The 14708-nt window shown below is 41.9% G+C and overlaps 1 protein-coding gene across 1 annotated transcript in view; it reads right to left on the bottom strand.

Moving 5' to 3' along the window:
- Positions 1-9384, bottom strand: part of LOC139380936 (glypican-6-like) — a 155228-nt gene extending 145844 nt beyond the window's left edge. The window contains exon 1 of the mRNA XM_071124107.1: positions 8886-9384. Coding sequence (XP_070980208.1) covers positions 8886-9039 — 154 coding nt within the window. The 5' untranslated portion in view covers positions 9040-9384. The remainder of the gene's footprint in view (positions 1-8885) is intronic.
- Between the last annotated feature and the right edge of the window lie 5324 nt (positions 9385-14708).

Below are 14708 nucleotides of genomic sequence, written 5' to 3'. Positions count from 1 at the left end.
GCTTTGATCGCCACTTGTTAAATCCACTTCATTCAGTGTTATAGAATGATTTTTTAAGCCTTGAGACAATTGAGACATGGATTATGTGCCATTCCGAGGTTGAATGGGCAAGACAACAAGTTAAGTGCCTTTGAACAGGGCATGGTAGTAGGTGCCAGGCGTACCGGTTTGTGTCAAGAACTACAAGGCTGCTGGGTTTTTTCACGCTCAACAGTTTCCCGTGTGTATCAAGAATGGTCCACATTTCGACACCTTGTAGAGACCATGCCCCGATGAATTGAGGCTGTGCTGAGGGCAAAAAGGGAGGGGTGCAACTCAATATCAGGACGGTGTTCCTAATGTTTGGTATACTCTGTATGTTCTTATATGAATATTGAACATGTCCTCAGAGAGAGGTAAAAACAGCACAGTAGGTCTACACATGACAGTGTCACAGTGTACCTTCAACACAATGACATGGTGGTCTGCGTCCTCAGGAGAGTCAAATATGATGGCATATCAAAATGTTAATATCTAAACCAATGTCACAATGATGAAATGCCATTGTCAATGCATTTCAAAATTGTGCCACAAACTCGCAACTCTGTCATTGTAGGGGTGTGTGGCAAGAATAATTGATTTGTGAGCGAATTCATTCTCATTAGAATAAGATGTTTCATTGCAAGGGAAAGAAATCACCTAAGGGAATTCACACCAGCAAGAAAAATAATTTTAAATTAGGCTAGTCCCTCTGCTACTGCACAGAAATGCTGTTTCAAAGACCATATTCATGTGCCTTATTCTCAGGTGTATTTGAAAGGGGCTTGTAGGTAAATGAGCTCTCTAGCCAATATAACTCACTTTCAGGATCTGTTGATTCTGCCATATACAGAATATAGCCATTCAATGACATTTGAAATCTGGCCCAATCCATTTTTCTAAAGGCCCTCATGCTGCAGCTGAGGTGACTCGTACGTCCTAGATCGCCCTGCTGTGGACTCCCTTAAAGTTCAAGGCTAAAGGTTCACTGTCTAAAAAAAGACATCCCAAAAGTATTGTGGAAGTCACTTCAAAGTAACACAACGGGTGTAGACTTTACTGTGAAATTCTTGCTTACAAGCCCTTCCCAACGATAGCGTTTTTTTTTTTAATATTAAAATGAAAAAATTAAATACACAAGAATGAAGCTATATACAGGGAGTACCAGATCAATGTGGAGCTATGTACAGGGAGTACCAGATCAATATACTGCTATATACAGGGAGTACCAGATCAATGTGGAGCTATGTACAGGGAGTACCAGATCAATATACTGCTATATACAGGGAGTACCAGATCAATGTGGAGCTATATACAGGGAGTACCAGATCAATGTGGAGCTATATACAGGGAGTACCAGATCAATGTGCTGCTATATACAGGGAGTACCAGTACCAGATCAATGTGCTGCTATATACAGGAAATACCAGTACCAGATCAATATGCTGCTATATACAGGGAGTACCAGATCAATGTGCTGCTATATACAGGGAGTACCAGATCAATATGCTGCTATATACAGGGAGTACCAGATCAATATGCTGCTATATACAGGGAGTACCAGATCAATGTGCTGCTATATACAGGGAGTACCAGTACCATATCAATCTGGAGCTATATACAGGGAGTACCAGTACCAGATCAATGTGCTGCTATATACAGGGAGTACCAGTACCAGATCAATGTGCTGCTATATACAGGGAGTACCAGTACCAGATCAATGTGCAGGGGTACAAGGTATTTGAGGTAGATATGAGATAGATAATAATAAGAGTAAAATACAGATGATTAAATGTTGGATCTGGAACCAATACCATAAATCTGACTGGGATAGCACCTCATTGGATAAGAATGTCTATGATGATACCAGAATAGCTACCTTCAACAATGATACACACAACTAGATGGCATACACTGGAAATGGTAAACCTATAGAGGATCCCATAAAGAATGGTAAACCTATAGGAGGATCCCATAAAGAATGGTAAACCTATAGGAGGATCCCATAAAGAATGGTAAACCTATAGAGGATCCCAAAACACCATGTACATTACAGTATGGAATAACAAGCTATGCATAATCAGCATACGTACAACCATGTCTGGCTTTGATATTTATTGGGGACTACAGTATGTAATAAAAGGAGTGGTGCAGGAATGGAAACACGGCTGAGGACATTTGATATTCATGGGCAGCGGGCCTAGAAGTGTGACTCTTCTGCATCAACTTGCTAACTGGAGCATGGCTAAGGACTTACAGCCAGGTAGCAGCTGGTGGCTGAGACTAGACACTAGGAAGGCCCTAAGGCCTGTACTGATCATTACCTTTCACTACTCATTTACAGCTTACTACAGTACCGCAGCTCTGGTCTTCATTAGTGCCCTGTTACTCTTCTGGTATACCTCCACTCTGTGGCCAAGTGGACTGAGAGGAGCGCTCAATACCTCCCCCATGGCCGCTTACGTAACACACAACCTCGTTGGCCCCTGCCCAGGAGCGGTGAAACGGCCCTCCTACAGGTACACATGTCTAGTCTGTTGTCAACAGGACTGACGTGACAGACATGGGGCTAAAGATAGATCCCAACGGTGACGGCTAGGTATTCAAAGGGGCTTTGTTTTTTGATGGCTCACTGTTTTGACAGGCTGAGGAGGAATAGGGAGATATAACGTATGTATGACTGAACATTGTTGCTGTAGACACGGTCCAGGTTGTTTTTGTTAATCCAAGAAGATCCACTGAGTCACCGGGGGTGTATGTAAGTGATCAGTACTATCAGAGTTGTATGAAAAGTTAAGAGTTGACTAAACGTTACACACATTTTCACTGCTGTGGGCTAATACGTGAGTTTCAATTTCCTAAAATAGTTCTCTTTCACATAGGTTTCATATCACTCCAATCAAATAATCTTCAACAAGATCCCCAACCAAAACCATATTTTCATGTCGGATTATATTAACATGACAAAGCAATTGAATAACTTATTCTCCATAGCTTCTGGTTCTATTTTAAGTGGATAACTCTGACAGATTCTGAACAACATGGATTCCATTCCGAACAGTGAGAGCATATTCTTAATAATGATGACTTGCGTTTCACGAGAATCACTGGTATTTCTTGTAAATATGTATGATATATATTCTTAATTAAACCGTGATGAGACTGTCAGACATGTATGATTTATTAATGATGTATCATTATTAGTGCCAAGGAGCATGCCCCTCCTGTGACAATGTGTCAAATCAAATCAAATCATATTAGTCACATGCTCCGAATACAACAGTGAGATGCTTACTTACAAGCCCCTAACCAACAATGCAGTTTCAAAAAATACAGATAAGAATAAGAGATAAAAGTAACAAACAATTACAGAGCAGCAGTGAAATAACAATAGCGAGACTATATACAGGGGGGTACCGACACAGAGTCAGTGTGTTATCTTCTCTGCGATTACATGAGAGAGATGACAAGTCTAACTTAAATAATAATGAAAATAATTTAGTAAACCCTCACACTATTGGTCGAGACCTTCAAGTTCAAACAGCGACAAGGACAATTATATATATTGTTTTATATAAATGGAGAGACATAACCAATGACTATTAAGGGATCTATTATGGCGTGTATTCCTTATTAAGACTAATATAAAATCAACAAGTGTGCAGAGAACCTTAAACAAAGAAAAGATGCTTAGGAAAGATACTCGAAACTTGTGCTAAAAATCAACTACAGGGGTGTAATGGTACAGAAATTAGCCTTTCATCTTCCAAGCTCCGTATCTAAAGATATCTCCTTTATAGTGTGAAGTATAATGACACTATACCGTATCTAAAATTGTACTGTTGGGAATATGATCAAAACAGTAGCAAGCGTGAACAAACAGTGAGCTATACAGTCTAGTGGTTAGAACGTTGGGCCAGTAACCGAAAGGTTGCTTAGATCGAATCCCCGAGCTGACAAGGTAAAAATCTGTCGTTCTGCCCCTGAACAAGGCAGTTAACCCACTGTTCCTAGGCCGTCATTGTAAATAAGAAATTGTTCTTAACTGACTTGCCTAGTTAAATAAATTACAAATATCAACAAGAACCCTAGAATGAACAATGAAAAATAGATTGAGAATGCAGCAGTTTGAGAAATGCTCTTACTATTTACTGTACATTTTTTGTTGTTTATTTGACTTTTGTCAATTATCCATTTTCACTTGCTTTGGCAATGTAAACATACGTTTCCCATGCCAATGAAGCCCTTAAATTGAATTTAATTGAAATGCTCAATTACACATTTGTATCCAATATAAAAGAACTAAAGACAAAAGTGGAGGAGAAAACAGTGTCCCCTTGACAGCTTAATGTCTTGACAAAAGATACTGGCACCAGCGTCTACGCTGCAGGAGCTTGTTGATATGCTTTGAGCTACTACCCCGTTATTCTGTTATTCTCCCTGCGAGGATGAAACAGCAGCAGACAGACCGGAGTCGTTCCTCCTGATCCAAGAGAGAAACCCCGTCATGCAGCCCATTTTAGCATTCATGAGCATGATTATTGGCATGGAGATAGAAGAGGCGTTTGAGAAATCCACTTTGGAGAAAAAGACTGTTTGGGTCCCTGGCTTTCCTGACGATACATGATTAAATCTACAGTCTATAACCCCAACACCCCTACCGCCAACACTGCTATTTACAACACTTCCAATCACTGCCAATCCCAACAGTCCAATCAAGAACAATTCCATCACCATCCTTTTTATGAGTTGGCCATTGAAATGCAGAGGGTTACCACCACCACACCATCACATGTGAGCCTTGATCCATCACCTCAACTGTGTTTAGTGGGGGGGGGGGACATAATAATCTGATAATGCAGCATAGTAATACGGATGAATCATGCCAGAGACCAGCACATTCACTTGGCTGTTCTCTCTGCTGGCCTGGCTCTCCCATTTAGCTATTTTCAATCCATTCCACACATTACACGGCTCAGCAGAGAACATTTGGCTGCTTGTATATGCAGCCATGGACCACATCAAATATCAGCACCGTTATTTCTGTCCCATTCCACTGCTGGGAACAGGAAGGCTGAGCAGGACGTGAAATGATAGGGTGGAGCTGGGACAGCTTGAGAAGTTCCACAGACACAGTTTGGACGTGTGTGTGTGTGTGTGTGTGTGTGTGTCTGTGTTCCTAATAACACACATCTACCAGGAAAGGTCTAGCAGTCTGTCTGACTCATCTTCCAAGTCCCCCTGTCGTCGCTTCTCGAGCATTGGGTAATTCATTGGGTCAGTGAATGGAACCTGAGACAGATCTGTCACAAGCCTGCGTGCAGGGTTAGTCTTTCACCAGGGCAGTGATGGGCTTGGATTAAGGAGGTATATAACTGAACTCACTGACCGATTTATTTATTTTTTTAATACAGAGTCAATAACCTGTAGAGGAGAGCTGGAGGAGCACCAGACAATTTTAGCTGCGCTGACAGTCCAATGACGAAGGACATAAAGTGCACTGTGCATCCGGTCCACTTTCCCAGTCACTCTTAGTTTTTAAGCCTTCACCACTGTACTTTCTGTCAACTTGGACCAGGGCCTATTGAAAATGCACAGGCCAGGGCCCATGGTATTACCATTCCAACCGGGCCTGCAGGCTTTGACAAATAGCAGCGCTTCTTTCAATAACGCTGACACCCCTGCTGACATTCTACATGACCTGGCTGATTCTGACCACACACTCTGGTCAAAACCTGGCTGCTCCAACTGAGTCCCATAAACCCATTCCATATGAACCACTGGTCTGAAACAATAGGAGTGGAATAGCATGCTAACTGTGGATTAGACTCTCTTGAAAGTAGCTTTGAACAAGCCTAATCACTTTCAATAATCCTAAATTATCATTCACATCTTGTTTACCTTGACATTGTTAATGCTAATAACCTGTATATTCATGTTTTCACAAGAAGTTGTGCAGAGACACCATCTGGTTAAATGAAGGAATTACAATCAAATGAAGCTCTTTAAACCCCGAATGAATTATAGCTAGACGTGCGATACAAAGAAACGGGGTTGAGACAGTGCCACGGACATCTTTCATTCACTCCAAAAGCGGAGCACAATATTCAGGCACTAAAGACAGTCAACAGAGCTCAATTAGCCTATACCGAATAAAAGTCACATATGTTTGCATATCAGACACCACTGAAAAAGAGTAGAACCACGTACAATATGAAGCCAAAGGGATTTTGTAAGGATATGAGGGGAATTCCGGTGCCTTCGATATAATTTGATGATGTACAATATCGTCAGTCTCTGAGGTGTCAGACATCAACCCATCTCTCTTTGACCATAACTAGAAGTTGACGGGCCTCCTCTTGGGGACGTGGCCAAAAGCAACAGACCTCAACTCAACTGATTATCCAGTGAAGAGCTTTGGACAGGATTCAATCACAAAGTAAAACGATACACAGAGCTTCCTGCTCTATACCACGGTTAGAATTCACATTAAATATTTGAAGGATTGGCTTCACACCAATAGGCTAGCGAATGAAAATATAAACCGGATTATACCAAATAGAGACAGGTTTTTTTTTTCATCTCAAATGTACATTGAAACAAACTATAACACACTCTTAGAAAAAAGGGTTCTATCTAGAACCTAAACGGGTTCTTCAGCTGTCCCTATGGGAGAACCCTTTGAAGAACCCTTTTGGGTTCCAGGTAGAACCTTTTTGGGTTCCATGTAGAACCCTCTGTGGAAAGGGTTCTATTTGGTATAATCCGGTTGATATTTTCATTCGCTAGCCTATTGGTGTGAAGCCTGAAACCAAAAAGGATTACACCTGGAGTTCTCCTATGGGGACAGCCAAAGAAGTCTTTTGGAAACCGTTTTTCTAAAACCACCAGTGGCAGTGACACAGAGATGTTTACATCACTATTATTAATAAATAAAGGATATGTACACAATTGTGTCGGCTAAACAGACCATATGCACAGTGCACAAATCTGAAATATGCACTCTCTCAGACTTTCAGCAATCAATTTGCTGAGGTGTTGACATTGCATTAAATCAGTCATTGCCATTCCTGAAGACAAATGGGGTCAACACCCATGTGGATGTGATCACAGTGCTTCCATACAGCTGCATCACTCAGAGATGACAGACTGAGCTTTTCATTCATTTGGAGATTAGACGTCAACGACAGGAGCGTGTCGACATCAGAGGGATTAAAATCAGGTAGATCTCCAAGCCCGTCTATGAACAGGTGTGCTTGTTATCAAATACACAACCTTTCACCGGTGCCAGATTTCTGTCCAACTACAGAATTATGGGATCATGACATCATGAAATTAATGGTCTGGGCGGGCAAAGTTTATACTCATATGAGAAGGGAAAGAGGAAACAACTATTTGATTCACTTCATGCATGCAATCGATCATCATTACCTAAACTAAATAATTCAAATGTTCCTTGGGACAACTCTCCTTTTGCAAATCTACCCTTGTGAATGCTGGAGCAGAACACTGAAGCAAAAATGTAGGCTCTGACTGAGCCAGTCACAGTTTCACTTGGGTGGGTCTGAAAAATGCAAGCCTCCATGGCCTGAAATAGGAAAGTCCATATAAATATTATCTGAAGACCAGCAGGCTACCATTATGTATATGTTATACATTACATATGACAAGAACCATCATACTAGCATCATGCCAGCATTACTCTGTGGTTGACACACATATGAAGGAGAATGGATATTGGTTGGATAATTTAATTGCACTGATGTTTGCAATGACTTGAGGTAGCGTTACATGACGGCTTCATTGTCACGTTATTAACAAGACAGAACTCAATCCGGTGAATGCATGGCTGACGATTCTGAATTATTTCGACACAGGGGCACAAAGAAGACAGAGACCTCTACTGGACACACCAGCACATCTAACGCCAGCAGGTTTATTCTGCTGCTGCCATTTACATATTATTCAGAGTGTTAGATAAACAAAGAAATTGACATTATTCAGTCAAATATTAAATGACATTATGTCCAGGGTTACTTGTATTATATTTTAATGTAGGCTAGTGGATATTTTTAGGATTAACTTTGAAACAATGAACGAAAGTATCACGAATGGGAACGTTATAAACTGGGCTACTGTGACATATCTGCATTAGACTACTTTGATTAGGAATTAATCGAGGGTTTTAAGTTGCTACAGTTTTATTTCTAAGGGGTTTGTATTGCTCCTGAGTTGTGCAGCGGTCTAAGGCACTGCATCTGAGTGCTTGAGGCGTCACTGCAGACACTAGTTCGAATCCAGGCTGTATCACAACCGGCCGTGACTGGGAGTCCCATAGGGGCGGCACACAATTGGCCCAGTGTCGTCCGGGTTTGGCCGGTGTAGGCTGTCACTGTAAATAAGAATTTGTTCTTAACTGACCTGCCTCCATTAAACATATTGTACAATGTAAAAGTAGGCCTAAAGTGTGTTCAGTAATATTCTATCTACCTTTATATCACAAATGCATTTCCTTCATTAGGCTAAATCAACCACAACTTCATGGATGACAGGCGAGTATACCATTCATTCAACAGCAACAATACTTTCATATGGCTGTGCATTATCATAATAAACTATAATAAACTATATCCCTAAATAAAATGTAGCCTAAAGCCAAGGCTCCGGTTATCAAAATGTCCATTCACGCACTATAGTAGTCAGTGATGTAAATTAGAACATTACAGTTTTGCATAATACAGAATTACATTTGTTCTTCTTATCCACTTGATATGGTTTATTATGCCATGACTATACCCACTTAACGACTGTGTTCAATACATCATTATATTGACAGGTAGCACTGATATTTTACATTCCCTTCTTACCTGACGTTTCTTGCAGAGGAACATTTTCAAAGCTGAAGCCTTTTGCGATTGAAGCTTGTCTAACCTCACTGCAGTTATGTGCTTTAAAATCTGCTCCAGTGACAACGGACAGCGCCACAGATAAAGTCCATAGGACGGTCCGTATTCCCAACATCGTGCACTTCTGTGATTAATCCTTCTTTAATCCTCTGCAGATTCCCGTTTGTAGAGGAACTCCCACTGCAGAGCATCCGGACGTAGTAGGTACTAACAACTCAACGTCTAATGGTTACCACTTCTCTACAACTGTCTATCATAACATCTTTCTCAATCAAAATCTGTTTATTTTTGCCAACGATGGTAGACGGTCCTGCGTTGACGCAAAAAACAGAATGTTGTTGTGAGTCCAGGTAAAACCACATGGATCCAACAGAGAGCGGGCTCTCAACGTGTTCACTCAACTTCACTCAGAGAAAGCGCTGTTGGGTGTTATACGTTACTGTAGAAAGTCAAAATGCTCAGAACTGGAGAGGAGGGAGACACCTATGATGCGTTAGTAAATCAGAGAGGGTGGGAAAACACGGAGTGGAGTCAGTCTCGCCAGACTGTCAAACTAGATTTCACATGGATTGGATTGCTCCTGAATGGGTGATAAAGCCTACAATTGTTTTAGTGGCAGTTAAAGGGATGTACTGTCCTGGTTTAACAGCATTTAACAGCAATAACAGCATTTCTTTCATATGTCTTTCTTCATATTACCCCATGTTATATGTTTATTACATCATTACATTGTTTGACCAACTCAACAGCCAGTTGGTAAGCCTACCAAATAAATAAACCCCATTAGTTTACTGCCTACTGTCCATGACAGTGGTTCTCTATGAGAGAACTTTCCATTTCAGAGCCTGTGTTGAACAACGGGGCTGTGCTTGTATGTGGAATCGACTGAATCAGGACAAGGTGACAATGATCAATGGATTTGGTCAAACCTGACGTTGATTATCAGTAGATTTTATGACTAGCTCAGGAGTAATCTTCTTACAGCCGTAGTGTGACTGAGGTGGTACTGGTATATAGGCTGTGTTGTGTGGAGACCATGCTTGAACCTTTCAGTGCTTTAATGATTTTTGAGCAGCTTTAGTAGCGGAGTAGATCAACAGTGGATTATCATCATGGCTGCAATAGCAGCTACACTTCCACCTCCATTAGATGTCTGAGTTACATGTACGGTTCCATTCAGACTGACTGGTACACAGTGTTCAGGGGTGTTAACACAGCATACTGTAGCCAACATCATGACACTTCCAGTGACAGGGTATTTTCTCCGTAGTCCGACATCATTACACTTCCAGTGACAAGGTATTTTCTCCATAGTCCGACGTCATTACACTTCCAGTGACAGGGTATTTTCTCCGTAGTCCGACATCATTACACTTCCAGTGACAGGGTATTTTCTCCGTAGTCCGACATCATTACACTTCCAGTGACAGGGTATTTTCTCCATAGTCCGACGTCATTACACTTCCAGTGACAGGGTATTTTCTCCGTAGTCCGACATCATTACACTTCCAGTGACAGGGTATTTTCTCCGTAGTCCGACATCATTACACTTCCAGTGACAGGGTATTTTCTCCGTAGTCCGACATCATTACACTTCCAGTGACAGGGTATTTTCTCCGTAGTCCGACATCATTACACTTCCAGTGACAGGGTATTTTCTCCATAGTCCGACGTCATTACACTTCCAGTGACAGGGTATTTTCTCCGTAGTCCGACATCATTACACTTCCAGTGACAGGGTATTTTCTCCATAGTCCGACGTCATTACACTTCCAGTGACAGGGTATTTTCTCCGTAGTCCGACATCATTACACTTCCAGTGACAGGGTATTTTCTCCGTAGTCCGACATCATTACACTTCCAGTGACAGGGTATTTTCTCCGTAGTCCGACATCATTACACTTCCAGTGACAGGGTATTTTCTCCGTAGTCCGACATCATTACACTTCCAGTGACAGGGTATTTTCTCCGTAGTCCGACATCATTACACTTCCAGTGACAGGGTATTTTCTCCGTAGTCCGACGTCATTACACTTCCAGTGACAGGGTATTTTCTCCATATTCCGACGTCATTACACTTCCAGTGACAGGGTATTTTCTCCGTAGTCCGACATCATTACACTTCCAGTGACAGGGTATTTTCTCCGTAGTCCGACATCATGACACTTCCAGTGACAGGGTATTTTCTCCGTAGTCCGTCATCATTACACTTCCAGTGACAGGATATTTTCTTCATAGTGAGCTAAAATGCGGCATGTTAACCAAGTACTGCATTACTGACCCTTTGGGGTGTGATAACCAATTGTGGATATTTGACAAACGGGAGATGAACTGATTGTATCTAGGCACAGCAAAATGTTCTATGTCAACAAAGCATTGATATTACCTTGGCTTTGCTACATATTGTGTAAGACACATTAATTATTTAATTCACATGGGAGGTAGGCTATCCCCCCAGCTTATTTCCAAGGCTTAAAGCACATATGTCAGAGTCAAGGCCCGCGGGCCACATCCGGCCCGCAAGAAGGTTTTTTACGGCCCCTGGGATGATCTTGATTTATTATTAGAACCGGCCCGCAGCAAGCCGGCAGCCCGCAGATCTTTTACACGCACCAATACTACATTTCCCACAATGCAAAGGTGACGCACCGAGCAGTAGGCTGCTTCATTTCAATATTTATTGGCACAGCAGTCGTCAGCATCACAGTAAAATTAACTTTCAGATACCCATCAAAAATGGCAAAACGGAAGGTGGATACTGAGAACCGGGGGTTTCAAACAAGGTGGGAGTCGGAGTATATGTTCACGAAGGTAGCTGGAAAACCTGTGTGTCTTCTGTGTGGAGAAAGTGTGGCGGTACTGAAAGAGTATAATCTGAGACGACATTATGAAACGAAACACGCGGACACACACGCGGACGCAACTGTCAAGGCCAGTTTTATTTTGGCAGAAGAGATCGCTAAATCAGCCCGGCCATTTACGGAGGGGGATTTCATCAAAAACTGCATGATTAAAGTTTGTGACGAAGTTTGCCCAGAAAAAAGGCAACTCTTTTTAAATGTGAGTCTGAGCAGAAACACCATTGCCGAGAGAGTAGACCAGTTGTCCATCAATCTAAAAGAGCAGCTTGTGAAAAAGGGAAAAGATTTTATTGCATATTCCTTGGCTGTGGATGAGAGCACCGACATTTCTGACATTGCCCAGTTGTCAATTTTCATCCGCGGAGTGGACTCCAACCTAAGCGTGACAGAGGAGTTTTTGGCTTTACGTCCTATGCATGGCACAACTACGGGGCATGATTTGTATGAAGAGGTGTCAAGATGTGTAAATGAGATGGAGCTGCCTTGGGAAAAACTCGTGGGTTTGACAACCGACGGAGCACCTGCGATGTGTGGACACAGGAGCGGACTGGTGGCGAAGATACGGGAAAAGATGCAAGAGGAAAACGCGACAGGTGAGCTGACAGCTTATCATTGTATCATACACCAGGAAGCGTTGTGCGGTAAAGCCTTGAAAATGGAGCATGTAATGAGCATCATCACGCGCACAGTTAACTTTATCAGAGCCAAAGGTTTGAATCACCGCCAGTTCAAGGCATTTCTGACGGAGTTAGAAACGGAGCATGGTGATTTGCCTTATCACACAGAGGTGCGATGGCTAAGCCAGGGAAAGGTGCTTCAAAGATGTTTCGAGCTTCGTGAGGAGATTTGTCTGTTCTTGGACAGCAAAGGGAAAGACACAACACAACTCCGAGACGAAATGTTTCTGTGTGAAATGGCTTTTCTGTGTGACATTACGAGTCATCTGAATGCAATAAACTTGCAGCTGCAGGGTCGGGATCGTGTCATCTCTGATATGTACAGTACAGTGAAGGCATTTAAAACCAAACTGACTCTGTGGGAGACGCAGATGCGGAAAGAAAATTTGAGCCACTTTCCCAGCTGCCAGACCATGAAAGAGAAGCTCTCTACCAGTGCGTTCCCGAGCACACAGTTGGCTGATAAAATAGGTATGCTTGCCGCTGACTTTCGACGCCGATTTGCTGACTTTGAAGCACAAAAAAGCAGGTTGGAACTGCTCGGTAACCCATTTGCTGTTGACGTGGAAAGCTCACCACCAAACCTCCAAATGGAGTTGATTGACCTCCAATGCAATGATGCACTGAGGGCAAAATATGCGGCAGTGGGTGCTGCGGAGTTCGCCCGTTTCCTCCCCGGCACAATGCCCCAGCTGCGCATCCAGGCTGCTCAAACGTTGTCTATGTTTGGCAGCACATACCTGTGTGAACAACTGTTTTCTTTGATGAACCTGAACAAAACATCACACAGAAGTCGACTTACTGCTGAACACCTCCACTCAATTCTGAGGATTTCTTCAGCTCAGAGCCTTACCCCGAACATTGATGAACTTGTGGAAAAGATGGGACACCACCAAGTATCACCCTCAACCTCAAACAAGTGAACATTACTGTGCAATCACATATTTAGAGTTTTTACTCAGTTCAAGTTTAAAAGTTAAAATTTAATATTTGTTTTCACTGCATGTTACTTCTCCTTAAACAAAGTGTTGTTTTTGATTAATAGATTTTTGCACTTTATTTTTTTGTATTTCAATCCAATTATATTTTAAAAATATTTCAGTTGAGTGGATGATAGAAAATTGCTATTATTGTTTTTTCTTTGAAGTAAATTTAGCCCACTTTTGCTAAAATAGAAAATATAGTCTACTGATGGTGCCTTGAATACCGGTTTCTTTCATTTAATGTTCATGTTATGGGGATATTTATATAAAGGAAATTTGTCTTTTGTGTCTGTTGAAAATTAAAGATTACTGACAGAGCCATAAGAAAATATTGCTTTATTTATCTGATCATATTGTAATATATTTGTTAGGTTTTCAGTAGGTTCAATTAGGTTCACTAGACTATATGCGTCATTTAAAAATGTTTCAATGAACATTCGAACAGTCCGGCCCTCGTCTTGTAGCTGATTTTTTTATTTGGCCCTCCGTCCATTTGACTTTGACACCCCTGGCTTAAAGGGATTCTCTGGTCCTCTTGTATACGTTTTAGCCAGCAGTTCTGAAAGTAGCACTCATGAGCCAAAAGTGTTCCCCGAAAATTGTGTACTACGTCACATGTGCAGATATGTGCACCAAGTTGTTAAGCTCTCTCTCTCTCTCTCTGTCCTCTCTCTGCTGTGTCCACTGAGCCGTTGAGCCAGCCCTGCAACCTCATTGGATAATGCTGGGCAGGCCTCTTGCTAACTGTCACTCAAATGCGAGGGGCTCAAGTTCATTGGTTAGAACTCGAATTGCTAGGGGGCTGGCCCACGTGGGGGGGGCAAATGTAGGGAAACTGTGGCGGCACAGCTTCAAGAAAACCGTCACTTTCAAATTAGGGATTTTGTGGCTAATTGAGGTAAAACAGTACTTCTACTCATAGATTATGCATGTGTGAACTACACAGTGACGCATCCAGCCCAAAGCAGAAGGTTTAAAAAATGCTCAGTTGTCGCCAAAGTTACGGGAACATGTCTTTAACAAATAACTCTCAAAGTTTGTTTGGAAACAGTAACGACAGGAATCTTATCATAGAATATGGGAGATGGAGAAATATACGCCACAATGTATAGTGTTCTGTTGAATATATTCATTGAATGTCAAAGACAATTGCTCATGTGCTAGATGTCTTCCAGGCAACTCTCTTTTCTGCAAGAAGAGAATAGGAGTGTAAAAGCATGGTCAGAAAGTTCCCCACGTACATTCTGAGATTCCTGAGGCAAG

The sequence above is a fragment of the Oncorhynchus clarkii genome, chromosome 22, assembly GCF_045791955.1.
Source record: "Oncorhynchus clarkii lewisi isolate Uvic-CL-2024 chromosome 22, UVic_Ocla_1.0, whole genome shotgun sequence".
NCBI lineage: Eukaryota > Metazoa > Chordata > Actinopteri > Salmoniformes > Salmonidae > Oncorhynchus > Oncorhynchus clarkii.
Note: the sequence above shows the minus strand (reverse complement) of the source record. Positions and strands in the feature narration are given on the sequence as shown.